General features: G+C 40.3%; 1 protein-coding gene across 2 annotated transcripts in view; it reads right to left on the bottom strand.

Annotated features, from left to right (window-relative positions):
• Positions 1-14,217: 14,217 nt before the first annotated feature.
• The window catches only part of HMGCLL1 (3-hydroxy-3-methylglutaryl-CoA lyase like 1), a 200,019-nt gene continuing 187,824 nt past the window's right edge, over positions 14,218-26,412 (bottom strand). For both annotated transcript variants that reach the window (XM_086370614.1, XM_086370613.1), the window contains 2 exons: positions 20,011-20,136; positions 14,218-15,656 (listed from right to left, as the gene is read on the bottom strand). In XM_086370614.1, the coding sequence (XP_086226740.1) occupies positions 15,555-15,656; positions 20,011-20,136 (228 nt within the window). In that variant the 3' untranslated portion in view covers positions 14,218-15,554. The remainder of the gene's footprint in view (positions 15,657-20,010; positions 20,137-26,412) is intronic.

The raw sequence follows: 26,412 nt of genomic DNA, 5'->3' as shown, positions 1-26,412 counted from the left end.
TCATCTTTCATATATGGAATAAAACCTAGCACTATGATAATTAGATTAAATCATGGGCCTCCTAATGAACAAAGAACTAACTACTGTGCTTTCACACCTTAAAACCCTTCTTGGTTTGTTGAATGGGTAGCCTTATGGTTTTCTGGAAGCCATTTCTTTTTGCATACAAAATTATTCTTGCTTTCCCATTGTAACTCTCCACTATGATTTCTTCTTTTAAAAAATTTTTATTTTATATTGGAGTACAGCCGATTAACAATGTTGTGATGTTTTCAGATAGATAGCAAAGGGACTTGATCATGTATATACATGTAGCCATTCTCCTCCAAACTCCTCTCCCATCCAGGCTTCCACATAACTTTGAGCAGAGTTCCCTGTGCTATAAAGTAAAAAGTGCTAGTTGCTCAGTTATGTCCAACTCTTTGCGACCCCATCGACTGTAGCACACCAGGCGCCTCTCTTCTTGGAGTTCTGCAGGCAAGAATACAGGAATGGGTTGCCATTCCCTTCTCCAGGGGATCTTCCCAACCCAGGGATCAAACCCTGGTCTCCTTCAGTGCAGGCAGTGTCTTTACTGTTGGAGCCACCAGGGAAGCCCATGCTATACAGTAGGAGCTTGTTGATCATCCATCTTAAATACAGCAGTGTGTACATGTCCATCGCAGACTCTAACTATCCCTTGCCCCCTGGTAATAACCATAAATTCATTCTCTAAGTATGTGATTCTGTTTTGTAAATAAGTTCATTTGTATCCACTGTGATTTCTTATGACCTCTTGAGAGTATATGAAGGCATTATTAATTCAAGAAATATTGAGAGTATTTTACACCAGTTCTTGCAGTGGACTTGGATGTGACAGCCAAGGGCTGAAAGTCAAGTGGGGTGATTTAGACTAAATAATAATGAACATCAGTCACGGCAGCATTAAAACATTTTGGCAGCATATCCCTTTATATCTCTTTATATAGTATCCTCAGTTCAGCAGGAAAACAACATGCAGATGTATTTACTTCAACTTTACTATCAACTGACTGGCTGTATCTCCCCAGGAGGCATATGCTGGAACCCGAACCCCCAATGTGGTGGTATTTGGGGGAGTGCCTTTGGGAGGTAGTATGGGTCACAAGAGTAGACTCCTTATGTGTGGTTGCTGCTGCTAAGTCGCTTCAGTCGTCTCTGACTCTGTGTGACCCCATAGATGGCAGCCCTCCAGGCTCCCCCATCCCTGGGATTCTCCAGGCAAGAACACTGGAGTGGGTTGCCATTTCCTTCTCCAATGCGTGAAAGTGAAAAGTGAAAGTGAAGTCGCTCAGTCATGCCTGACTCTTAGCGACCCCATGGACTGCAGCCTACCAGGGTCCTCCATCCATGGGATTTTCCAGGCAAGAGTACTGGAGTGGGGTGGTATCACCTTCTCCTATGTGTGGTTAGTATCCTTATAAAAGAGACCCGAGGGATCCCTAGCTAGGACTTTTGTGTTGGAGAAGACTCTTGAGATTCCCTTGGACTGCAAGGAGATCAAACCAGTCCATCCTAAAGGATATCAACCATGAATATTCCTTGGAAGGACTGATGCTGAAGCTGAAGCTCCAATACTCTGGCCACCTGATATGAAGAACTGATTCACTGGAAAAGACTCTGATGCTGGGGAAGATTGAGGGCAAGAGGAGAAGGGGACAGAGGATTATGGTTAGATGACATCACTGACTCAATGGACATGAATTTGAACAGATTCAGGGAGATGGTGAAGGACAGGGAAGCCTGGAGTGATGCAGTTCATGCAGTTCTCAGACAGTGGGACACAACTTGGCAACTGAACAATGGGAGGACAGGCAAGAAGCCTGGCGGCTCTCACCAGAATCCAAATGCACCAGCACTCACATCTAACACTTTCAGCCTCCAGACCTGTGAGAAATAAATTTCTGTTCCTTATACAACACTTAGTCTATGGTACTTTGTTATCAGCTTCCCAAACTAAGATCTTTATAATTAAGTCATAGTATATAATAGAATGTAGGCATTTGGAGTCTTGATGATATCTGTTCATGCCCAGGCAATTATATAGGGGGGATTTGGAAATATTTTTTATCAGAATTAAAAACCTATATCTTGAATCTGACTATTTTTGAAGGCTTAAAATTTAAACAAATTTCCTCATGAAATTTAAAAAGAAGTATATTTAGTACTTAATAGATTACACATCAACATTCAAAAATGACTTCACATGTACTTACAAATAAACATTAATGTAGAAAAACGTCTTCTGTTAAAATTTCTTCTACTTCTTATGAGAACTAAAATTGTGTTACTAATAGACTTCTTTTAAAGTCTTAGAAAATAAATAGGACTATAAATTTAAGTTTACTATAATAAAAAACCTTACCTTTTCTGGTTTCCAGAATATATGACCATACATTATGTCCATCCTTGAATATCTTGAAGCATACATACTATGAAGCTTAGCATAAAAGAAACAGGCACTCAAACAGGTGGATATCATAATTTTCATTTTCCTAATATATACCAGAGTCTAAATTGCACCTTGCCTTCATTTGTAACCCAGCCATTCAGTTTATGGTAAACTGACTTGATGGGAAGTTTATCTTAAGACTTATGTAATCTTCGCCCCTTGTGTATCATGATATTTGGGGGAATATATTTTCTGGGAATACCATATGGTGGAACAATCTTTCAGGTTACCTGTTGTGACCCTGAGTTTGCCTTATGGAGGAAAAATATGCTTCCAATTAAAATTGTCCTATGGGGATGCTATTCTTTATGAATTCAGAGTGAAGAATAGCTAAGGACTCTGGTCTGTGTCTGACAGCTGGTGCAAAGCACCTTGAATCAATAAAACTCTTATTAATTCCATTCTCAGCACTTGCTATTGGTTCACCTTGACATGATTCTACAAAGGACTGTAGATTTGAAAACCTCTAATACAGCTCATTGTCCAGAATAACACCAGTATCCCTGAAAAAGTCCTACATACTGACAAAAATAACATTATATAAATAAAGAACAATAGCAGTTTATGGACACTCTTTTAGGTGCTTTGAGGGTCACAGAGACATTTAAAGACACATTTCATTTCTACAAATGATGTTTCTAGAAAACAAGGCACAGAACTTTAACTTAAGGCTGTGTAAACCAGGGCTGATGGAAGTTCTTCTCAAATACATAAATTCACTTTGCGTCAGATGATTCAACTGTTCTTAATCTCCTAGGGTGAACCCTGCATAATGCTAAGTCTACTCAACATTCCTCAGAGCCAAGTAAATGCTAAATATAAGATGATCTTTTTCTTGCTGTTCTCCAAGCATAGTCTTTCAGATTCTTCTGTATTTAGTTCATCGTCTAGTGCAAAGCAGGACAACAACAAAGTCATGTTGCATTTTCACCATTTAGCCTTCATGCCGCTGCTGCTGCTGCTAAGTCACTTCAGTCGTGTCCGACTCTTTGTGACCCTAAGGACTAGCCCACCAGGCTGCTCTGTCCATGGGATTCTCCAGGCAGGAACACTGGAGTGGGCAGCCATCCCCTTCTCCGGGGATCTTCCTTACCGAGGGACGGAACCTGCCTCTCACGTCTCCTGCTCTGGCAGGCAGGTTCTTTACCACTGGTGCCACTGGGAAGCCCCTCTAGATCGTTACTGTACCCTATTTGTTTCCTGGGACAGATTTCACCATTTTACCCTCTGATTCACAGAGACAGTATCCAGATCCAAAGAGACAACCATGTTTCCTTTGCATTAGGTACTTCATCCCCTCGCTTCCAGGAGAAGACCAAGTGACAGGCAATAATAGGAGAGGAGTTGACCATTCACCTCGTTCTCACATTACAAGAATATCAAGGTAATTAAATTAAAAAAAAATATGATTCTCATTCCAAATATTCCTTAACAGGCAGACAATAGGGAGGAGGAAAGATACCTCCTCTCTTTGTTTTTAATATATATATTTATTTAGACCTAAGGAATTGAGTATTGTTTGAGGAACCTTTATTGGAATAATGACATATTACAAGGTAAAATTAATTCCTATTAAGCAACTTAGTTCTTTATAAATCTCTGCCTTTTTTTTTTAACCAAATAAATATATAGATGCAAAGAGTGACTGCTATGTCTTATTACTGAGCACCTCTGTGTAGAAGAAGTTGGAGGCTCTAAACATAACTCCCAAGTATCTGCCCAACTGGGCTTCCCTGATAGCTCAGTTGGTAAAGAATCCGGCTGCAATGAGCAGACACTGGTTCAGTTTCTGGGTTGGGAAGATCTGCTCGAGAAGGGATAGGCTACCTACCACTCCAGTATTCTTGGGCTTCCTTTGTGGCTCAGCTGGTAAAGAATTCACCTGCAATGCGGGAGACCTAGGTTTGATCCCTGGGTTGGGAAGATCCCCTGGAGAAGGGAATGGTTACCCACTCCAGAATTCTGGCCTGGAGAATCTACAGTCCATGGGGTCGCAGAGAGTTGGACACGACTAAGCAACTTTCACTTTCATCTGCCCAACTGAATTCCTACATATTATAATTTCACATAAAGGGTCTTTCTGAGAGAATCAAGAAAGATATTCTAGCAGGTTTGAAAATGGCTTGTGGAAGGAAGGGGTGAATGGCCGTGAGCTTTACTGTGCTGGGGAGTAGCGTAATATAAAAACTGAATGTGATTATACGTGAACAAAATTTAGTTTGTTAATATGGAAGAGATTCAATGTTATTCCAGCTTTGAAATTACAATGTCATTGACACCAATGGATGACTTTCCCAAACTACACATTTGGAGGACAACCTTGCCTGCACATAATGTGTAATAATGGTGGACACTTCTACAGAATGCCAGTGGGCCCAGGGAAGAGCCTCCAGTCACCAGAGCGGTATAAGGCCAGGATGCAGAAGCAGACTGAAAGCCTAGCAGTGTGCCGGACACCGTCCTTCCCGCGAGTGTACAGACCCCTTGCAGAAACACATCCGCCCCCACTCATGCTTCTAACATGCATCATCACATCATTCTCCCTCCTTTCTCACTGCCCGCAGGTCTAGCCTGCGCCCCACTGCTCCTCCATGTCTGCGAAGGTCTTGAGCTGATAAACTTAAGACACACTGTTTTTTTCAAAGAGAAGTCCATAGATAACAATTTTTTTTTCCTTTGTACAAATGTAACAGATATCTAAGTGTACAGGCTGCTGTAAGAAAAATTCAGAGCTGCTGTAAGATCCTCGGCATGTATGCATTTTATAACTGGAAGCTTGACTTCTGACCCACATCTAATGTTTTGCACTATTCTAAGTCTCTGGTAACCACCATTCTATTATGTGATTATGGTTAATAATAATGTATTATATGCTTGAATCTTCTAAGACAGTAGATTGGAAATGTTTTCATAACAAAAGGTAATGGCAATTCTGTGACATGGTGGAGCTGTTAACTAACACTATGGTGGTAATCATTTTGTACTATATCAGTGCATCAAACTGTCTCATTGTACAATGCACCCTTTACATGGAACAGAATACACTTTGAAGCTGAAAGAAAAGAAAGCAAGCTATGAAAGATATGTGATTTGAAACATAAATGTGCCTGAGACTAAACTTACAAAACCGTGACTAAGGTCATAATCTCATCCACCAATTCCATAAAAAAAGGTTTTAGTGAAATGCACTAATATGTGGCTTCCATGCATATGTGTGTGCACATATGTATATAAATCAGTTGTTCTTGAAAGCTTACCCAAAGAAATTGGATTTTTAAATTTTTAGCAAATGAATTTTAAAAAGAAAACTACTGGGGTTCTTGCTGGAAGATTTTTAGACTAAGTAACATGCTGTGTTAGAATGAGAAGACAGGACGTTTATGGGGACATACACTGTTTTTAACAAAAATAAATACAAAATGGAAATATTTCTAAATAAACTATTTTCAAAAATCAAGAGAGAAACAAAGGAAGGAAGGGAAGGAGGAAGAAAGAAAGAAAGTAGGAAGGAAGGAAAGAGGGGATGGAAGGAAGAAAGAAAGAGGCAGAGAAACAAACGATTGAACAGAGAAACAAAGAAAAAAGAAAGAACCAGGCACTTGTATTTGAATTTCATTGCCTCCTCTCTACTTTTGGAATACACACACATTCAGAAGTTGAATTTAGTCAGTTGACTCCCAGATGATCCAATTACATCTGGATGAAGTTCCTGGGGGAAAAAGCAAAGCAGCTAATGTTTTTCTTCTTTGTGATGCCTCTGGCTTCTCAGAAAGCTTCCAGAATATCTGTCCAACAATCCAATACATTAGCAATATGAGTAGATAGAGGGGCAACTGTGAAAACTTTTGATTGAGAGACAGCTCTTCAAAATTCAACAACCCAGGATAATGGTCCAGTTACCCATGGCATGTTGTTCGTCTACCAATGACCTTAAAGAACTAGCTGTAGAAATTTCAGATGAAGCAGTTACCAGAATTTTTGTGATATTACCACTTAATTCCTAGAAGTGTATAAGCCCTTCCCTAAGCCACATAAGCTTAATACTATGGCTCAGGTCAGAGGATGGATGGCTCTCATGGAATAAAAGAATAGTCTTCTTCAAGAAGCTCATGACTTCATAATGGAAGCATATTCTGTAGAACAAGAAGAATAGAGAAGACTGCCTAATTTGATATCCCACCAAGAAAACACTCCTATGTGGCAGTAGAGAGCAATCCACTCATGCAACCACTCAAAGAATAGGAATAAATGCCTAATATTCACAGAATTTCTGACTTTCGGTGATATAAGATCTGGAGAATAAGGCTATTATGATGTTCTTTATTTATTTTTTTTATTTTTAAAAATTTTTTATTCCTTTATTTCTCATGTGTTCCCCATCCTGAACCCTCCTCCCTCCTCCCTCCCCATACCATTCCTCTGGGTCGTCCCAGTGCACCAGCCCCAAGCATCCAGCATCGTGCATTGAACCTGGACTGGCATCTCGTTTCATACATGACATTTCACATGTTTCAATGCCATTCTCCCAAATCTTCCCACCCTCTCCCTCTCCCACAGAGTCCATAAGCCTGTTCTATACATCAGTGTCTCTTTTGCTGTCTCGTATACAGGGTTATCGTTACCATCTTTCTAAATTCCATATATATGCATTAGTATACTGTATTGGTGTTTTTCCTTCTGGCTTACTTCACTCTGTATAATAGGCTCCAGTTTCATCCACCTCATTAGAACTGATTGAAATGTATTCTTTTTAATGGCTGAGTAATACTCCATTGTGTATATGTACCACAGCTTTCTTATCCATTCATCTGCTGATGGGCATCTAGGTTGCTTCCATGTCCTGGCTATTATAAACAGTGCTGCGATGAACATTGGGGTACACGTGTCTCTTTCCCTTCTGGTTTCCTCAGTGTGTATGCCCAGCAGTGGGATTGCTGGATCATAAGGCAATTCTATTTCCAGTTTTTTAAGGAATCTCCACACTGTTCTCCATAGTGGCTGTACTAGTTTGCATTCCCACCAACAGTGTAAGAGGGTTCCCTTTTCTCCACACCCTCTCCAGCATTTATTATTTGTAGACTTTTGGATCGCAGCCATTCTGACTGGTGTGAAATGGTATCTCATAGTGGTTTTGATTTGCATTTCTCTGATAATGAGTGATGTTGAGCATCTTTTCATGTGTTTGTTAGCCATCTGTATGTCTTCTTTGGAGAAATGTCTATTTAGATCTTTGGCCCATTTTTTGATTGGGTCATTTATTTTTCTGGAGTTGAGCTGTAGGAGTTGCTTGTATATTTTTGAGATTAGTTGTTTGTCGGTTGATTCATTTGCTATTATTTTCTCCCATTCTGAAGGCTGTCTTTTCACCTTGCTAATAGTTTCCTTTGAAGTGCAGAAGCTTTTAAGTTTAATTAGGTCCCATTTGTTTATTTTTGCTTTTATTTCCAATATTCTGGGAGGTGGGTCATAGAGGATCCTGCTGTGATGTATGTCAGAGAGTATTTTGCCTATGTTCTCCTCTAGGAGTTTTATAGTTTCTGGTCTTACGTTGAGATCTTTAATCCACCACATTAACAAATTGAAAAACAAAAACCATATGATTATCTCAATAGATGCAGAGAAAGCCTTTGACAAAATTCAACAGCCATTTATGATAAAAACTCTCCAGAAAGCAGGAATAGAAGGAACATACCTCAACATAATAAAAGCTATATATGACAAACCCACAGCAAACATTATTCTCAATGGTGAAAAATTGAAAACATTTCCTCTAAAGTCAGGAACAAGACAAGGGTGCCCACTTTCACCATTACTATTCAACATAGTTTTGGAAGTTTTGGCCACAGCAATCAGAGCAGAAAAAGAAATAAAAGGAATCCAAATTGGAAAAGAAGAAGTAAAACTCTCACTATTTGCAGATGACATGATCCTCTACATAGAAAACCCTAAAGACTCCACCAGAAAATTACTAGAACTAATCAATGATTATAGTAAAGTTGCAGGATATAAAATCAACACACAGAAATCCCTTGCATTCCTATACACTAATAATGAGAAAACAGAAAGAGAAATTAAGGAAACAATTCCATTCACCATTGCAACGAAAAGAATAAAATACTTAGGAATATATCTACCTAAAGAAACTAAAGACCTATATATAGAAAACTATAAAACACTGGTGAAAGAAATCAAAGAGGACACTAATAGATGGAGAAATATACCATGTTCATGGATTGGAAGAATCAATATAGTGAAAATGAGTATACTACCCAAAGCAATTTATAGATTCAATGCAATCCCTATCAAGCTACCAACAGTATTCTTCACAGAGCTAGAACAAATAATTTCACAATTTGTATGGAAATACAAAAAACCTCGAATAGCCAAAGCGATCTTGAGAAAGAAAAATGGAACTGGAGGAATCAACCTACCTGACTTCAGGCTCTACTACAAAGCCACAGTTATCAAGACAGTATGGTACTGGCACAAAGACAGAAATATAGATCAATGGAACAAAATAGAAAGCCCAGAGATAAATCCACACACATATGGACACCTTATCTTTGACAAAGGAGGCAAGAATATACAATGGATTAAAGACAATCTCTTTAACAAGTGGTGCTGGGAAATCTGGTCAACCACTTGTAAAAGAATGAAACTAGAACACTTTCTAACACCATATGATGTTCTTTAGACAGGGTTACTCAGTAAAAGTCTCACAGTAAGTTCCTATGGGAATTACAGTCCCAAGAAATATAGAAAAGGCAGCTTAGAAGCGTAGTTCAATGATGCAGTGTAATAAGCCACGTATGGGGCTTTGGTGCCAATTTAAGATCACATATTTATGGGGTTTAATGGCGAGTTGTCTCTTTCAGGATCACAACGAGCCCTTTAAGACAATGCATCTTTACATGGAACAGAATACAGGGTGACCTTTTATGAGAGCCTTCCTGGGGGTTGAACCACTCATAAGGGAAAAGGAGTTCCACTCCAGGGCAGTGCCATAGAAAGGGGCAATAAAAAAGATGACAGTCAACATTTATTGACCACTTTCTGGCCCTTTGCCAAACACTTATAAGCATTATTTCATGAAGCTCTTCCCACAGCTGTCTAAATAAGGACCATTGCCATGCAAGTTTTATACATAAAGGAAGTGAGGTTTGAAGCAAGGTTTAAAGGGATTGGTAAATTCACTGAGGTTTCAAGCTGCCAAGTAATAGATCAGATGATGTCAGGACAACTCACGACAGATGGATGGGCAATAAGTCCAGGATACCCCCTCTCTCCAAGGGCTGAGCATTGGGTCAGGGTCTCTGTCCCACAACTGAAGCGTTATTTTAAATCTTTCATTATAGCAGTCCCTAGTACTCAGTTTAATTTGCTCTTATAATAAGTTTGAGGGATATCACATATAGGAAATTGGTGAAATCTGTCTCCAATCCAAGTATCCTGGAGAAATCCTGATGATGAGCCTGTTAACTTGGATCTTGCTGAGAAACAAGAGTCAAGGGAAGGAAGGTGGCAGGAGATGTGATATATGTATTGCGTACTTCCCTTCTTGTTTGAAATTAACTCATCTATTTTTATTTTTGCTCCTAACCAACATGTATTAGATACCTATCACACCAAGCCATAAGAAACTATGAATGTTGAACATGGAAAACCCCCTGCTCTCTTGGAAGATGCATTCTGTTGAGCAAAGAAATAAAATAAATAAATAAATGTTAAATATTATATAATGAAAAGGAAAATGCAACACGTTGATGTCATAGAGAGTATCTGAGGCCTTACTTTAGTCTGAGTCATCTGGGGAAACTCACTAAGGAGGTGAAATTTATGCTGCTGGTGCCTGAATGGCCAGAAGTCACAAACAGGGAAAGAGCATGACCCATGACTGGCAGAGAGAATAACCAGGTAAAGGACCTGAAATAGGCCCCAGGCTACCTTGTTTCAGGAGCAGAGAAAAGACAACAGGCTAGGACACACCACACAAAGGCAAGTGCTACAAGGTACTCTGGATACATGAAGCTTTTGATGCCCATTAGATGCCCAAGAGGAAGTGCTAAACTGGCAGGTGTTTCTCAAATTTTAACAAGCATATGAGTTCTGTAAAGATCTTGCTAAAAATGCAGACAATGGGACTTCCCCAGCACTCCAGTGCTTCTGCTTCAGAGGGTGCATATTTGATCTCTGGTCAGACAACTAAGATCCCACATGCCTCATAACCAAAAAAAAAAAAAAAGAAAGGAAATTTCTTGAACTGAATAAAAATGAAAATACACATCAATTAAAAAAAAATTTAATGCAGATGGTGATGCAGTTTGTCTGGAGTGGAGCCCCATAGTCTGCATTTCCCCAAAAAACTCAGGCGATGACAACCCTGCCGACCTTGGAAGGCATTTGGACAAGGATAGGAGTTGTGAGCAGTTTTGCATTTGTAAGTCTCCAGGTAAACAGAATAGAGAGAAGGAACAGACCAAACAATGAAAGATGTGGCAGGACCTGGGATCAAGGATACAGTAGGAGCCAGAGGAGGGCAGGACCACAGAAATTAAGAAGTGCTTCAAAGAGGGGGAAGTGCATGGAACACAGAGCTGTAAAGGCAGAGGACCAAGCACTACACTTAGGCTTAGCACACAAGTGCCCCTAGAAAACGGTTATAAAGTAAGTTAACTTCTTCGGTTTTAATTGAAGTATAGTTGATTTACAGTATTGAAGTTTCCAGTGTACAGCAAAGTGATGCAGATTTATGTACATATGTATACATCTATATTCTTTTTCAGAGAAGGCAATGGCACCCCATTTCAGTACTCTTGCCTGGAAAATCCCATGGATGGAGGAGCCTGGTAGGCTGCAGTCCATGGGGTTGCTAAGAGTCAGATACGACTGAGTGACTTCACTTTCACTTTTCACTTTCATGCATTGGAGAAGGAAATGGAAATCCACTCCAGTACTCCTGCCTGGAGAATCCCAGGGATGGCAGAGCCTGGTGGGCTGCCGTCTATGGGGTCTCACAGAGTCAGACATGACTGAACCGACTTAGCAGCAGCAGCAGCAGCAGACACTGAATAGTAACCTATGATGGGAAAGAATGCTGTATAGTTCCCTGGACTATACAGTAAATCATTGTTGTTTAATTTATATGTGGTAGTGTACATCTGCTAATCCCAACTTTCAGTTTATCCCCCCCACCCCCACCACCCCAGTTTCCCCCTTGGGAACCATAGCTTTGTTTTCTCTGTCCGTTTCTCATCTGTACCATTTTTTAGAGTATGTGAACCTCTAATACTGCTTTGGGTGGGTTTCACAGATTCCCATTCTTCTCAAGCCTTCCCTCCACCCTCACTTGTAATGCTCACAGACCTCATTTCCTACTTTCCTGAAGAAAAACAAATGTAGAGACCAATTAGCACGATGGACAACTTTCCCCTTAAAACCTACTCCTCTCACATTTGAAGCTTTTTCCATTTCCATCCTTTCCTCCTGTCTCAGAGAACTTGGATATGGCTCCTTCTTCAGAGGTGTTAGGTCTTCTGCCTCCCATTCTCCTACCCTTTCTCACCAGGACACATGCTACTCTGGGGTCATCTTCTGAACCACTGCACAGATCCACTCTAGGTCACCCATGACCTTGGCTGGTCTATCCTCATGGTCTACTCCTCACGTAAGTAAGTAAGGAGCTAAGGGATGGGCACGTGATGATGTTCTGCCCAGTGAAACAGGAGAGAAAGTTTGGGGTGGGATGGGGGAAATGCCCTTCATTGATTAAAAACAGGCATTCCAGACACAAAAGCCCTCAGCAGAGGCTGAGTCCTGTGGGGATGGTGTGACTCAGAAATGCTACAACTACTTTGCAACTCAGAAGAGGAGGAGCCTGAAGGTGTCAACAGGGAAATGGGCAATTGAGTCTGCAAGCTAAATGATGGTAGAAAAAGCAGTAATCCTGAGATATTTGAAACTAAGCCTGTGGAGTACAAGTTTTCTATTGTTCCTGTTTTTCAGTTACTAAGTCATGTCTGACTCTTTGTGACCTAATGGACTGCAGCATGCCAGGCTTCCCTGTACTTCACTATCTCCCAGAGTTTGGTCAAACTCACATCCATTGTGTTGACGTTGCTACCCAACAATCTCATCCTCCATCGGTCCCTTCTCCTGCCCTCAATCTTTCCCATTATCAGGGTCTTTTCCGATGAGTTGGTTTTCTATTGCCTGAAGTTTAAAGCAGCCTCGTGAATATTTCTATCAGAGCAGGAGGCGACTTCCACTGGAGCTGCTCAAAGGCAGGGTGGAAATAGTTTCTCAACCCTCTCGTTCTCTCCCTCCCTCTCTTTTCACCTTCTTCCCTCACTCCATTCTGTACCCCTCCTCTCTCCCTTCCTCCCTAGCTTACCCATTCTTCTCTAGCTCTATACCTTCAAAACTATCCTTTTAACTCAGACCTGCCCCACACAAGCGTAAAACTTCTATCTTCTAGTCCACAAAGCATTTTGCAGATGATTATGAGTATTCATAGCAATGTTCCACATGCCTATTTAATGTAGATTTCTGGAGGGGCCCCAGCTTTATTTTATCTCTCCTTTACTGCTCTGATAGGGATATTGCTGGTTTATGTATTCAATGCTAAGTATCCTGTTACATGTCTAGAATTCATGCATATATATAGAAATGAATAGCCACAGAACTGCAGCTAAAGGGTTATTTATTAAATGTTATAGTGATCAGAAGAAACAGCATAAAAAGGCATTCTCAATTTTCTAAGCAAGTTTCCTTTTCTTTGCTTTATGAATTTCATGAATCCAGAATTTAGAAAATGTCTACTTTTTACAGTAGTCTTAAAGGGCAGATGTCATAAAAGGTTACTTCTAAACGTACTGCATAATTGCTTTGCCATTCCTAAGCCTTTCCCCAGGGCTAACCCTGGTGTGGGTTTATGTGTGGGCAGGTTGTTTGGGTAGGTCCTACAGTGACTCCAAAGTTTCCTAGTTAGTGGAAATATAGCTTTGGGGGGATTCTGCCTCTGGAATTCAGGCCATTTTATTTGATTATGTGATCCCCACCCCCTTAAAACCAGAAAAGAAACTCTCCTTAAGAGAAGGGTTTAGATGGTTTTGGTGAAGGATAACAAACACCTAAAGCACAGACTTTTCCTGTGGCGTGTGATTAGGAAGCTTTGAGGTGCTCTGGGACATGAATAGGTGGACTGCTGTCTATGCAGTGCATGCGTGTGCTAGGCTGCACCCGGGGTTCTGACAGCTCCCTCTGCCTTTTGAAGAGCCCGTGGTGGTTTTCATTTCTAAACAGCGAAGTTTTGCCCTTCACTGTTTCTATAAGCAGTCTGCATAAACTGCTGCTTTTTCCAAATATCATAAAACTAAGAACTCCACAGCTGCATAAGAGAGAGGAAAAGTCAGTCTTCTCAGATGGGAAGGGAGGCGTCCTGCTGTGCACTGGGGGGCAGGTGTCTCCTTCCTGCCCCCACTGCGGCACCACGCTCTTCCTGAAGAGAGCCGATGTAACAGATCCATAAAGAGGCGTGGTACGTTTGCTCTCCACACTTCCCATGCCCCAGCACTAACCCAAATGCAGAGGGCCACTCAGTTCTGATGACAAGCTCCATCACAACCTGAGCCTTAGCCTCCTCCATGGAAACTTAGTTCCTGTCAATTTCCAATATGTTTCCCTTGTAATCCTTTTATTGTAATTGTGTAACCTTAAAGTTAACACAGTAGTAATCAGCAATTCTCTTATTTTCTTGAATTTCTTTTTATTTCCTGCGGTTTTGATGAATATTTAATAGAAAGCCCACAATGCTCACTTTCATATATCAAGTTCTATTCAAATGTATTCAAAGATAAGATCACCCAGTATCATTGGAAAGTCTACATAAATATTAATAAAAATACTGACAATTTAGATCCACATGGAATAATACTGCCCCCATATGATTTGCATAGGTAATAGAAATATATTTTTCTTAACACAGCCCTCCTGTGCCTCTTCTCAACTTGGACATATATTTGCTATTTCTGGCAATGTTATTACAGAAGATAAAATTTCAGCCACTTCAACATTAAAAATAACCATAAAATGTCAATCCTCCCAAACAGATGTGATGTAATCAAACTACCTTGAATCAATGGAAAAATTCTGTTTTCATAAATTAATCATTGCACTGATGTTCTGTTTTCATAAATTAATAACCGCATTAATGGACAACATTAATGGACATTCCTTGGACAACTTGGAAGTGAGCTGAAAATGATAAAAGTGTATCATGGTACATATATCTTTCTATTCTCATCACTGCAACTTAGACATTGGGATGAAGTTGGACCTTTTGTTTCTCAATAGCTGAGTAGCACTCTGCTGGTTTCTACTACAACTGATGAAAGGCAAAGCATGGAAAACTGGATGCATGTGACAAACACAGGAGGTCATATGTTTCCAGGATGTGGCATCTGGCCATTGACCACAGCCTCTTGGAACAAGATAAAGTCACCGAAATAGTTAACAGATGTTAGCATACTTGGAATATAAAAGTTCTATTGCTAAAAATTATGTGGGGTCAGATGGAGATTTGGCGCTCGGTCCATAATTTAACTGACTTGGCAAATGCAAAGTTGAGATCCAGAGGCGTATAATGTATAATACGGAGGCCACACACTTTGCACACCACACAGGGGCTCATAAACTACTGATGAAATGTACGCTGTGCTAAGCCAGCTTGATTAAGTATTAACACAGTATTTGATACTTAGGGAAATCTGAAGTCAATTTTCACGTCGACTAAATTAAAAAGTTATTTCTATAAGAGCAAAAGAGTGGTAGACTTTTCTCCAAGTTCAAAGGACGTCTGCAAATTTTATTATTTAGCCTTGGCTTGCAATTTACCTGATGACTGGTATACCTTCCCATCCACTTCATAATCCATCCAGTGATACCCTTTTTTCAAAGTATCTCTCTTTCTTTTTCCCACTTTTGTCTATTACTCCACATTTCAGAACAAGTTGACAGTAATGATTTTCAGATGCATATCTGTAGCTGAAATGGAGCTTCTCAAACTTAAGTCACAAAGTCATTCGAGTCAGGCATTGAATGAAGCTTGTGCTACTTTAGAGTTTGTAGTTTTATTTACAGCTTTGCAGATGAAGTCACCAGCTTCCATCACTTTGTAAAGATTCACACCCTGGTGAGACAAAAATGTCGGTGCCAGGTAGGAAGGAGGGGTGGGGAGAAAGAAGACAAAACAGATTTCTTTTAATTATATTAGTAGTTACTTAACCATTTAAAATAATCAAACAAATGTTCATTATTGATTGGGGGACAACATTTGTCTCCATAAATTATATAGATTGTAGATTTTTCTGCTTTATTAAAACATATCTTGAATCTGACCCTAGGCTAACCACACCTGAATAATCCAGTGTCATTATGCTGGTACCTGAACTCTATGAAGGACAGCAGTAGAATCAGAAAGCATGAACCAATATCAGTGAAGGGCAATTTAAAGGATAATGCTTTGGAGCAGTTTATAGATAAGGACTTGACAGGGGAATCTCATAGAATATTTTAGTATATAAACAAACAAACCTGATAAAGCTGTAAGACACATAGGAATGATGAACGTGTGTATAATTTTTAACCACATCCAGAAACACTATTACTGGCATGAAGTTGAAGGAGGTAGTTTAATAAAATGAAGTAGTATTTAGTCCACATCTGGAACTTGTTTGCCTGAGAGGTTGTACTGACTGGGAGCATAAACAGGATCAACAAAGGCTTTGGTAAATCCATGGATGACAGATCGGCAGTGGGGTTTGAAGGCCAAGTTCAGCGCAGGCTCGTCATCTTGGGCTTGGCGGAGCCAAGAATCACCACCGAGTTTCCAACCTGCACGGAGCTGTCACTGGCGGGGACTGTGGGGCACAGGGTAGGCAGGTTCACCAGAGGTTTGCCCCCAGGCAGCATTTTGTGAGCTGCTATGTCTTCCCTCAATATGGACTGGAAACAACGCAGACTTAAACCTGAACTGACTCAAGCTCCTTGCTATTAAGGAGTAGCTTTTAAAATTTATGTAAGTCTGATGTTTTCTTAAAATGAACAAGTATAAATACGCACAGGGGCTTTTCATACCAGTGATGATAAAGAGATCATAAGTTTAATATAGCTCGTTACTTCTCTCTAGAAACTTTTAAAGTGCTGCTTTCTTTGCAGTTTACTTCTGCTTAAGAATCACCAAAAGGAATTTGTAAAATGACATGTAAATCATTTTCCTGTTTCTTTTTATTGTGAAGTTGCTTTGGGGGCACTAACGCTTGTTTGGGTTTTGTATTGGTTTTGGGTGGAGGGTCCTTGAGGCATAGTTTGGTTTCACATTCTTGATGCAGTGATATGCAAATTTTGTACAGAATAAGTTACATATGGTCTTTCACTTCTGAATTACATCTAACAAAAGATCATAAGATTTTAGGCATCAAAGTTCTTTGCTTTCCAGTAATTTTCATTTATAGCCGTTATGCAGTGGGATTGGTTGGTATCACAGCAAAGAATTGTGTTTTGGCCTTCTCTAACTTAAAGAACAGATTATTTCTGTTTGTTTGTTTTTAATCACTAAGTTGTGTCCGACTCTTTTGCGGCCCCGTGGGCTGTACTCTGTCAAACTCCTCTGTCCATGGGATTTCCCAAGCAACAATACTGGAGTGAGCTGCCATTTCCTTCTCTAAGGGATACTCCCAACCCAGGGGTCAAACCTGCTTCTTCTGGATTGGCAAGCAGATTCTTTACCACTAAGCCACCCTGGAAGCCCAATGAAAAGATACCTTTTTGAAATAATATGGCATTTATACTTAAATCATTTCAGCATTTAAACCAGGAGCTTAAATATGTTAATGTACTGTGATACATTATGAGGTTTCAAGAACTTCACATAGACTACAGTTTCTGTCTTTAGGGTGCCTGTGGTCAAGCAGGATTTGTGGACCCTAAACAGGAAAGCCTGCACTGCAACCAAAGTAACTGAGAGAGAGAGATCCAGATGACCATGAGGGCAGAGCTGCAGGGTGGTCAACCCACTGAGGAAAAGGAAAGGAGAGCAGGAAAGGAAAAGGAAAGGAAAGGAGAGCAGTGCATCTGGGGAGAGTTCAAGGAAGGGTAAATCCTGACCCGAGGCTTGTACAGAGTGTGAGTCCTTGAGAAGAAGGAGGAGGCATGAGGCACCATCAATATAGACATCTGAAAAATATCATGGGATACGTGGAAAGGAACAGCCAGAAGTGACTGGAAAAGGAAAAAAAAAGGCCACAGTGTGTGACAGAATACAGGCCTGCTTTTCAGGAAATGGGAACCCACTGATGCATGCCCAAGCAGAAGCAAGGCATATTCATATTTGTATCTTAGATGAAATCTTCCATGGCAGCATGGAGGATGAATTTGAAGGCAGTCTGAAGTATGTGCCAAGTCACTTCAGTTGTGCCTGACTCTTTGTAACCCTATGGACTGTAGCCTGCCAGGCTCCTCTGTCCATGGGCCTCTCTAGGCAAGAATACTGGAGTTGGCTGCTGTGTACTTCTCAAGGGGATCTTCCCTACTCAGGGATCGAACCCTTATCTTTATGTCTCCTGCACTGGCAGGCCGGTTCTTCGCCACTAGCACCACCTGGGAAGTCCCGCAGACCAGGAAAGAGGATGAATATCCATGGAAGATATCAGGACTTGTGCTGATGTAGTTACAGCAAGGGTAGGAAGGAAGGGACAAACAATCAAAACAGTTTAGCAGTCGAATCAGTGGCTCTTGCTAATTGTGTAGGCCTGGGAGCCACAGTGATACAGGTTCCACAGAGGGCCTTGGTTTGTTGGTTGCTACCCAACATAACAACTTAAATTGTGACATTCTTGGAAATGGAAACATGGGTTAGTTGCAGTTGGACCCAGACAGCCTGACTCATGTGAAGCATCAACTGAGTTCATCCAAGTTATATAAATCTTCAAGAAAGGACTTCTATGGCTTAAGAGTTTAGGATTAGGAGATGAAAACTATTATATACAGAATGGATAAACAGGGTCCTACTTGGAACTATATTCAATATCCTGTGATAAACCATATTGGAAAAGAATATGGTAAAGAATGTGTGTATGTGAATATATATATATATGAGTCACTTTGCTGTACAGTGGAAATTAACACAGCATTGTAAGTCAACTATACTTCAATAAAATAAATTGGGAAAAATAGAAAATATTTCTACTTTTTTTCAGGTTCTGTCATGGTCATACCTAATAGAAACGATGGAAATGATCAGACTACTCGGTAATAGCTATTCCTAAGGGGGGAGGAGGACAAGGGGACGGCAGAAGATGAGATGGCTGGATGGCATCACCTACTCGATGCACATGAGTTTGGGTGAATTCTGGGAGTTGGTGATGGACAGGCAGGCCTGGCGTGCTGCAATTCATGGGGTCGCAAAGAATCGGACACCACTGAGCGACTGAACTGAACTGAACCAGAGAAGAGAGGCAACAGCTTCTGGTATTTAATGCCAGGTGATATTAGTCTTTCGATGAACAGGGGGAGCTGAACACAGAAAGAAGACGGTACTACAGCTGAGGAAGACACTGAAAGAACCCTGGAACACGGAGAAGAGGAACCCAGCAGTGTGGACCTGGGGAATCAGCATGGAAATACTAGAAGGTGAAATCGAGGATGAGGAGGAAGGCCGTTGCGGGGTCCGGGAACGCAGGAGAGAGGGGCGGAGCTGAGAAACAGGAAGCACAGGGAAGGACTCCGCGGACAGTCAGCTGGGCAGGAGCACCTCTCAGCAGAGCGAGGGAAGGACATTCTCTCCATTCTCTAATCCAGGTGGTGATTTGGACATCTCAGAAAACATATGGAATTTCTGATCATCTGTGAACAGCGTTTTTGCCTTTTATACTTTTCCCTAAAAGACTCTAACTTCGAGGTTAGTAGGTCATTTTAACAAGCATGCGGCAAAACAAGGTACTGATTCTGATGGGTGTTGTTACAGGGCCTTTCTCAGATACCACTTGCAAAGAGACTATTCTTGCCGGCCAGTGTTTCGCATGCTAAGTATTATTAAAGTCTGCTCCTCCACTGGCCATTTTAAAATGGCCCTGGGCTCTCTTCCAGAAGCCCTACTTGTCACAGTGAGAAAACCAAGTTCCCAGTTTTCCTCCTAGGAAAACAAAACAGCAAAAACAACAATCATAAAAGCGAAGGCAGGCTCTAACTCACAAAGTGTGTGACATCAAATGAGATACTAGATAAAAAAGTACTTTGGAAGTCATGAAGCAGTAAAAAAAAAAAAAAAAGTGAAATGGTAGCATTATCGGTGATTGACCTATAGCAATAAGTTCTTTTATGAAGCCCCCCTCAAGAATTTTTATTGTATTTTCCCACTGTGCATTTTAGGAAAGAGCAAAAGTGTAGTAAAACTTGACCTCGAAGTTGCTTCCCAAATCTGAGACACATTCCAATTTCAATCTGCAAGGAATGTATGAATATTAAAATATGCTACATTAACTTACCGTATTAACCCCCAGGCCATTAAGCATGTAGATCAAATCCTCTGTGGCTATGTTCCCAGAAGCACCTTTTGCATAAGGGCAACCGCCTAGTCCGGATACTGCAGAATCCACTACATTAATGCCCATCTGGAAAACAAACCCAAATGCCCAAGCTTGTCTCTTTATGGCATGTAAGTTTAACCTGTTCCAAAGAGCAAATAAGGAAAATCTGAACCGTGATTCCATTCTATTCCCTTACCCACCTGCTGCTGGAACAGTCCCCAAGGTGGACTTCTTTCCTGACTAATCTCGTCTTTCAGGCTAACAGAAACTCTTAAAAGATCTCAGGAATGACAATAGTCTTAGATCAAAATTGAAACGGTGTTCTAATTGATAACAGAACACAGGTAGGGGGTGAAGCTTGAAGTAAGATCAATTCATACCTAGGGTGTATTCTCCAGTCTAATTTTGAGCTTTATTCTAACAGCTTTGTATAATCAATATGAAATATTTTCAACAGCCTGACCCAAAAAACCAAGATGCCTTAGAAGACAAATTGGGGATGTCTCTGTGTTTGAAGCTGTGTTTTGTGGGGTCAGTTCATCCACTCAATTCACCCAGTGTTTATTGATCGATTGCTTTGATTAATTTGCACACAAAACCTGGATGTTGTAGGAGAAGTGAAGAGCCATTTAAGAGGTAGACATCCACCATCAACAACTGCACCAGTTCACATTTACTGGGTTCTCACTAAGTGCTAGATATTAACACCATATGATGCTGATTCATAATCCCTACAAAGCCCCATGAGGTGGACACTCTTGGGTCATTCTCGAATCACAGATGAAGAAACTCGAGCACAGAGGGATTGCATAATTTGTCCCAGGTCACCTCTGTCTCCAGAGGATTCGCACTCTGCTCTGGTCTATAATCCCTGGAAACATGAAAGTTGGTTCACATTATATCTGGGGAGATCCGAGACGGAGAGTCTCCACGGGCTGGAAAAGCTGTGAAAAACATGAGCACAAATGGGTTTGAAAAGGAACCCCTGAGACAGACTCTAATAGGTCAAGAAGAGAGGTGAGCAGAGACGCCCTCCCTGGAATGTGACAAATGGGTAATCAGGAGCCACCTGAGGTCTAATCTGATTCTTCGCTCCTGGACATTGGAGAAAATGGCCATGGCCTCATCTACAACAAGAAGCACTGGGAAGCAGAGCCCTGATCAACCTTCTGGGTCAGGGGTTCTAAATCGCAGAAGCAGAAACACAAATTTTTGCTACACCTTCAGTTTATGATTCTGGAGGTCTGAGCTGGGCCTTGAAAACCTGAATTTTTAACAAGATTCCAGATGCTGTTCTCACTGATGTTCTGGGGAATTGCGCTTTCTTTCTTTTTTTTTGATAACATTTTTGTTTTAGATTTTCAGAAAATTTGGGAAGAAAGTGCAAAGCATTCCCATACATTACATACCATTTCCCCTACTGCTGACATCTTACATCATTAAGGTATACTTGTCACAACTGATGAACACATCTGACATTATTAACCAAAGTCCACACGTGATGCAGATTTCCCTAGTTTGGAAGCCACTGTCTTTTTTCTGTTCCGGGAACTCATCTGGGTACCACATTGCATTTAGTTTTGTCTCAGGATGCTGTGGCTGCGACATCTTCTCGGCTTTCACTGTTCTTTATCCTCACTGACCTTGACCATTTTGAGTTGTACCTGTCATGTGTACAATCCCTTTCAATGTGGGTTTTGTATTATGTTTTCTCATGGTTAGACTGGAGTCCTAAACTTTTGTGAGGAGGGCAACACAGATGAGATGCCAGTCCAGACATGTCATAGCAAAGGGCCGCTCTACATGGTCATGGTTAATGACTGATGATGTTCACCTTGACCCCAGGCCCCATTTTCCACGTGGTACTTTTTGGGAAAAATAAGGCCCTGTGTGCAGCTCAGATTTAGGAGTGGATAATATCTACCTTAATTATTTATAAGTCAGCCATATGGGAGATTTGTCTATTCTCCCATCATCATTTATTTCTTCAAACATGTGTTTATATCAGTAGAGACTTAGAGGTATTTATTTAGGGCTTTGCGTTGTGTTCCAGTATTCCTTTATATGCCTTGTCACTCACGTTGTTTGAGATCTGGCCATTGGGGGCTCTTCTGTTGGTTCCTTTGACATGCTAAAGGGGTTGTGTTTTTTTAATTGAAGTGCAGTTGATTTACAATGTTGTGTTAATTTCTGTACAACAACTGATTCAGATATGTATATATATATGCATATATATATATATATTCTTTCTTATATTCTTTTCAATTATGGTCTAAAGAGCTGCCCATTTTTAATAAATTTTCTAGATATTCCCTTGTGAGGTCTAGGTTGTTCACCCATTTTCCCAAGAGCAGAACCACAGTCCAAAAGCCATGGATGTCTCTGTGACTAATACAAGTTTACAGATATAATTTGTCTGCTTCTGTATGTCTGTCTCACTTGCTATCCTCTACAACATGGGAAGGTCTGTATGGCTCTTCCTCCACTGCCACGCCCTCTCGCAAAGTTCAGTTGTGTTCACGTGTTAATAACTGACCAGCTGAAGTACTGGTCCATTTAGGACAGTCCACATTTGTGGTGAATATAAATAGTAAGTATAAGGCCTTATGCTCTAGGAGTGAAAGTTGTGAAGTTGTTCAGTAGTTGGACAGTACAAAAGTTAGGACAGAGGCTCATCTCTGGGAGTCAACCAGTACATCAAATAGACAGAGACATTCTTCACCCACGGGTTAAAATTTATTTATTCCGTTGAAATGAATCTATCACTCAAGGAGACAGAAGTTTCAGTGATTTTCAGTCCCTACCAATTATAACCACCTGGGGCCCTTTTAAAAATAACACACAAGCTTCTTCTCCCCAGGATCTCTGTCTGGAAGTGAGTGAGCTTTGGTATTTCTTTAAAGCTCCCCCCTGGTGATTCTCTTGAGTAATTACGTGTGGGAACTCCTGAGGCAAGGTTCTCATCCATCTCAGCCCTTATCAGCTGTGGGTATGAGTGAGCTTTCATTTTGAAGATGCTCTGTACCCTGAGGCAGCAGAGTTAATCATGATGGATCAACTTTTCAACAAATCAGTTTTTGAAAGAACACTCCCAAAAGTATGTGAAGTAGTGAATGTAAGTAGTACCTGCATGATAGCTGGAAGATAGCTTCAGCCTACCAGGAGAGCTTATGATCTGTAAAATTTTCTGTATGTGTATTAAGTTCAGTGGCTCAGTCATATCCAACTCTCTACAACCCCATGGACTGCAGCACTGCCAGGCCTCCCTGTCCATCACCAACTCCTTGAGTTTACTCAAACTCATGTCCACTGAGTCAGTGATGCCATCCAACCATATCATCTTCTGTCGTCCCCTCAGTCTTTCCCAGCACCAGGGTCTTTTCCAATGAGTCAGTTCTTCACATCAGGTGGCCAAAGTATTGGAGTTTCAGCTTCAGCATCAGTCCTTCCAATGAATATTCAGGACTGATTTCCTTTAGAATGGACTGGTTGGATCTCCCCGCCATCCATGAGACTCACAAGAGTGTTCTCCAACACCACAGTTCAAAAGCATCAATTCTTCAGTGCTCAGCTTTCTTTATAGTCCAACTCTCACATCCGTCCATGACTACTGGAAAAACCACAGCTTTGACTAGATGGACCTTTGTTGGCAAAGTAATGTCTCTGCTTTTTAATATGCTGTCTAGGTTGGTCATAGCTTTTCTTCTAAGGAGCAAGTGTATATATATTAGACTTCGATAAATAACAATGACAAAAAGGAAGTGTTGTTGGAACTGAAGGTAAACAGGAAAACTTAGACTGGTAGAAAGATGAATGAGAATTATTTTTCTATTGTGCAATTAATTTATAATTAGTCTTAATTACCAATATCTATCATGCTAGACATTCCTGTCAAAATAGTTCTTTTTTGGAATAGTTCACAAATCCTAAGTAAATAATGAGGCAAAAAATAGAAACAAATAGATGTATATGGGCTTCCCTGGTGGCTCAGATGGTAAAGAATCTGCCTACAATGTGGGAGCTTTGGGTTCGATCCCTGGATTGGGAAGATACCCTGGTGGAGGGCATGGCAACCCACTCCAGTATTCTTGCCTGGAGAATCCCATGGACAGAGGAGACTTGGAGGCTACAGAGGAGCCACGGGGTTGCAAAGAGTTGGACATGACTGAACGACTAAGTACAGGGTGAGTGTATATGTCTCAGACATGAAACACATCCCCTTATGCATAGACTCATTACAGTATATTTTATATGAATAAAAATTAGAAAACCATCCAAATGTCTGTAATTGGGGCTAATTTAAATTAATTAAGGTGTAGTATTAAAATGGAATGATAAATACTATGTAAATGCATAGTTAAGGGAAAGAAACAGATTATAAAATATTATAACAGTGTATGCAATCATAATCCCATTTTCTTTAAAAAAAGAGAATTTGGATGATAATATCAAAATGCTAAGAGCAGTGATCAATGAGTTGCATGTAATTTATTTTATTTTAATTCTTTTTATCTTTGTTTTCCAATGACCCCACAATGAATGTAATTATGTATATAATTAGAAAAAGAAAGGCTTCTGCAAACTGTAGCCTGTGACAGAATGACAGTAAATAAATCAGAGTGAGAATAAATAAACCTAAGACTGAATTCCTTGATTAACAACATTATTTTGCAACTAATTGGTCTTACTAGGATTTGAGACTGCAGGCAAATGTGTGTGCATAATCTCATGAAAGCAGACATGATCTGGGGGAAAGGTTCTCTGAAAAATGGTCCTTCCTTCTTTCCTGCCATCACATTTGCTCTGGAACAGATGATGTTTCTGTGAGCATTAGTCACAAATTAATTGAATCAATTCTAAAAGCAGTATGTGGATTTCAAGTTTCAATAGCAAATTTAAGGAGTTTATTAAAGTACACCTTACCTATGAAGAAGACTACTAAAATATGTGTTCCTTTTAAAGTCTCTTAAAAAAAAAAAAAATCACAATCGTTTAAAACTAGAACTTTCAGGACTTCCACGGTGGTGCAGTGGTTAAGCATTAGCCTTCCAATGCAGCAGACAAAGGTCCAGCCCTGGTTGGGAACGTAAGATCTCACATGCCTGCACTCTCCAACTAAGCCCTGACACAGACAATCTTAAAATATAAAAACAAAACTTTCTACCCACTGTCCCCTCAACTCTGACCTCTGTTAAATGTGTGATTCTTTCCTCCCCCCCAAAAAAGGTCTTCTCAATGGACGGTGTTACCCACACAGTAAGTCAGATGGCTTTATTTATGAATGAGCTACTTTGGAAATTTCTAGTCATAGTCATCTAAGAAAATGTGATTCCACTGTGTATGTTTTTTTTATCTCTGTTTCCGTGCCCTATTAGAAATGGTACACATACAGTGTAAACAAATTCTTAACAGAGCAGGAAGAAAAATACTATTTGTTCTCCTCATCTGTTATTTATGGTAAATAGAGGAAACATATGGTCCTTTACTATTGAAGCCATAGTATAATAGTAAACGCATTACATTTACAACAATATCATGTATTTGTTAGTAGATGTGCCGCATGGCTGGTTTTACCATACAAGAACCTGCATGAAAAGATTATTCTTAGATATTTATCTATGTCTCCAAACCTAAAACACCGCTTTCAGATCTTCAGCTTCCCAGTGTGTGTGTGTCTGTGTGGATATAAGCACACGAGCACAAATGATTTTCTGCACCGTACGGTTATGTTGCAAAAACAAAGGACTTGGGTTTTGTTTTTAAAGAAATATTTTTGGATCAACAACCACAAGATGGCGATGTAACACCAAAATCCACCAAGTTAAAGTCAAGCATTGAAATGCCACTGGGTTCCAGCTCAGAAATGGCAAATGTGAAAGTAAACGGCTTTATATTATGCAAATAGATATTTTTCTTACTTTAAAATAAGGAGACTTTTACTAATGGTGTATAACACATCAAATGTGGTTCAGTATAATCAATCTGTTTTTGTATTATTCTTCCTGTGACTTCAACATGTTTATTGAGCACATTCTATGTGCCAGGAACTTGGGATACATACATAGCCCTGAAGCACATGGAGATTAGTGTTAGAAATTAAAATTACTATATATTTGGTCTGTCACTGAGAAGTAGTTCACTATTAGCAAATGAGAAACCGTTCTCTCTAGAACTCAGGAAGTTAATTCTCCCTAAAATGAAATAAACCCAAAACTCAAAGGATGAAGGTGACCGAGGCTTCCACTTGCCTCAGAGTCATGATCAGAGCTGTTCACCCAGTGACACGGATTATCCCAAGCCTTGTGAATAGAGTTGTGAGCTCCATGTGCTTGAGCCCCTAGATGCGTACTAGGACTGTAG

Source organism: Bos grunniens, chromosome 23 (assembly GCF_055505025.1).
Source record: "Bos grunniens cultivar Pamir isolate PY7600 chromosome 23, Bosgru_T2T1.0, whole genome shotgun sequence".
Taxonomy (NCBI): domain Eukaryota; kingdom Metazoa; phylum Chordata; class Mammalia; order Artiodactyla; family Bovidae; genus Bos; species Bos grunniens.
Note: the sequence above shows the minus strand (reverse complement) of the source record. Positions and strands in the feature narration are given on the sequence as shown.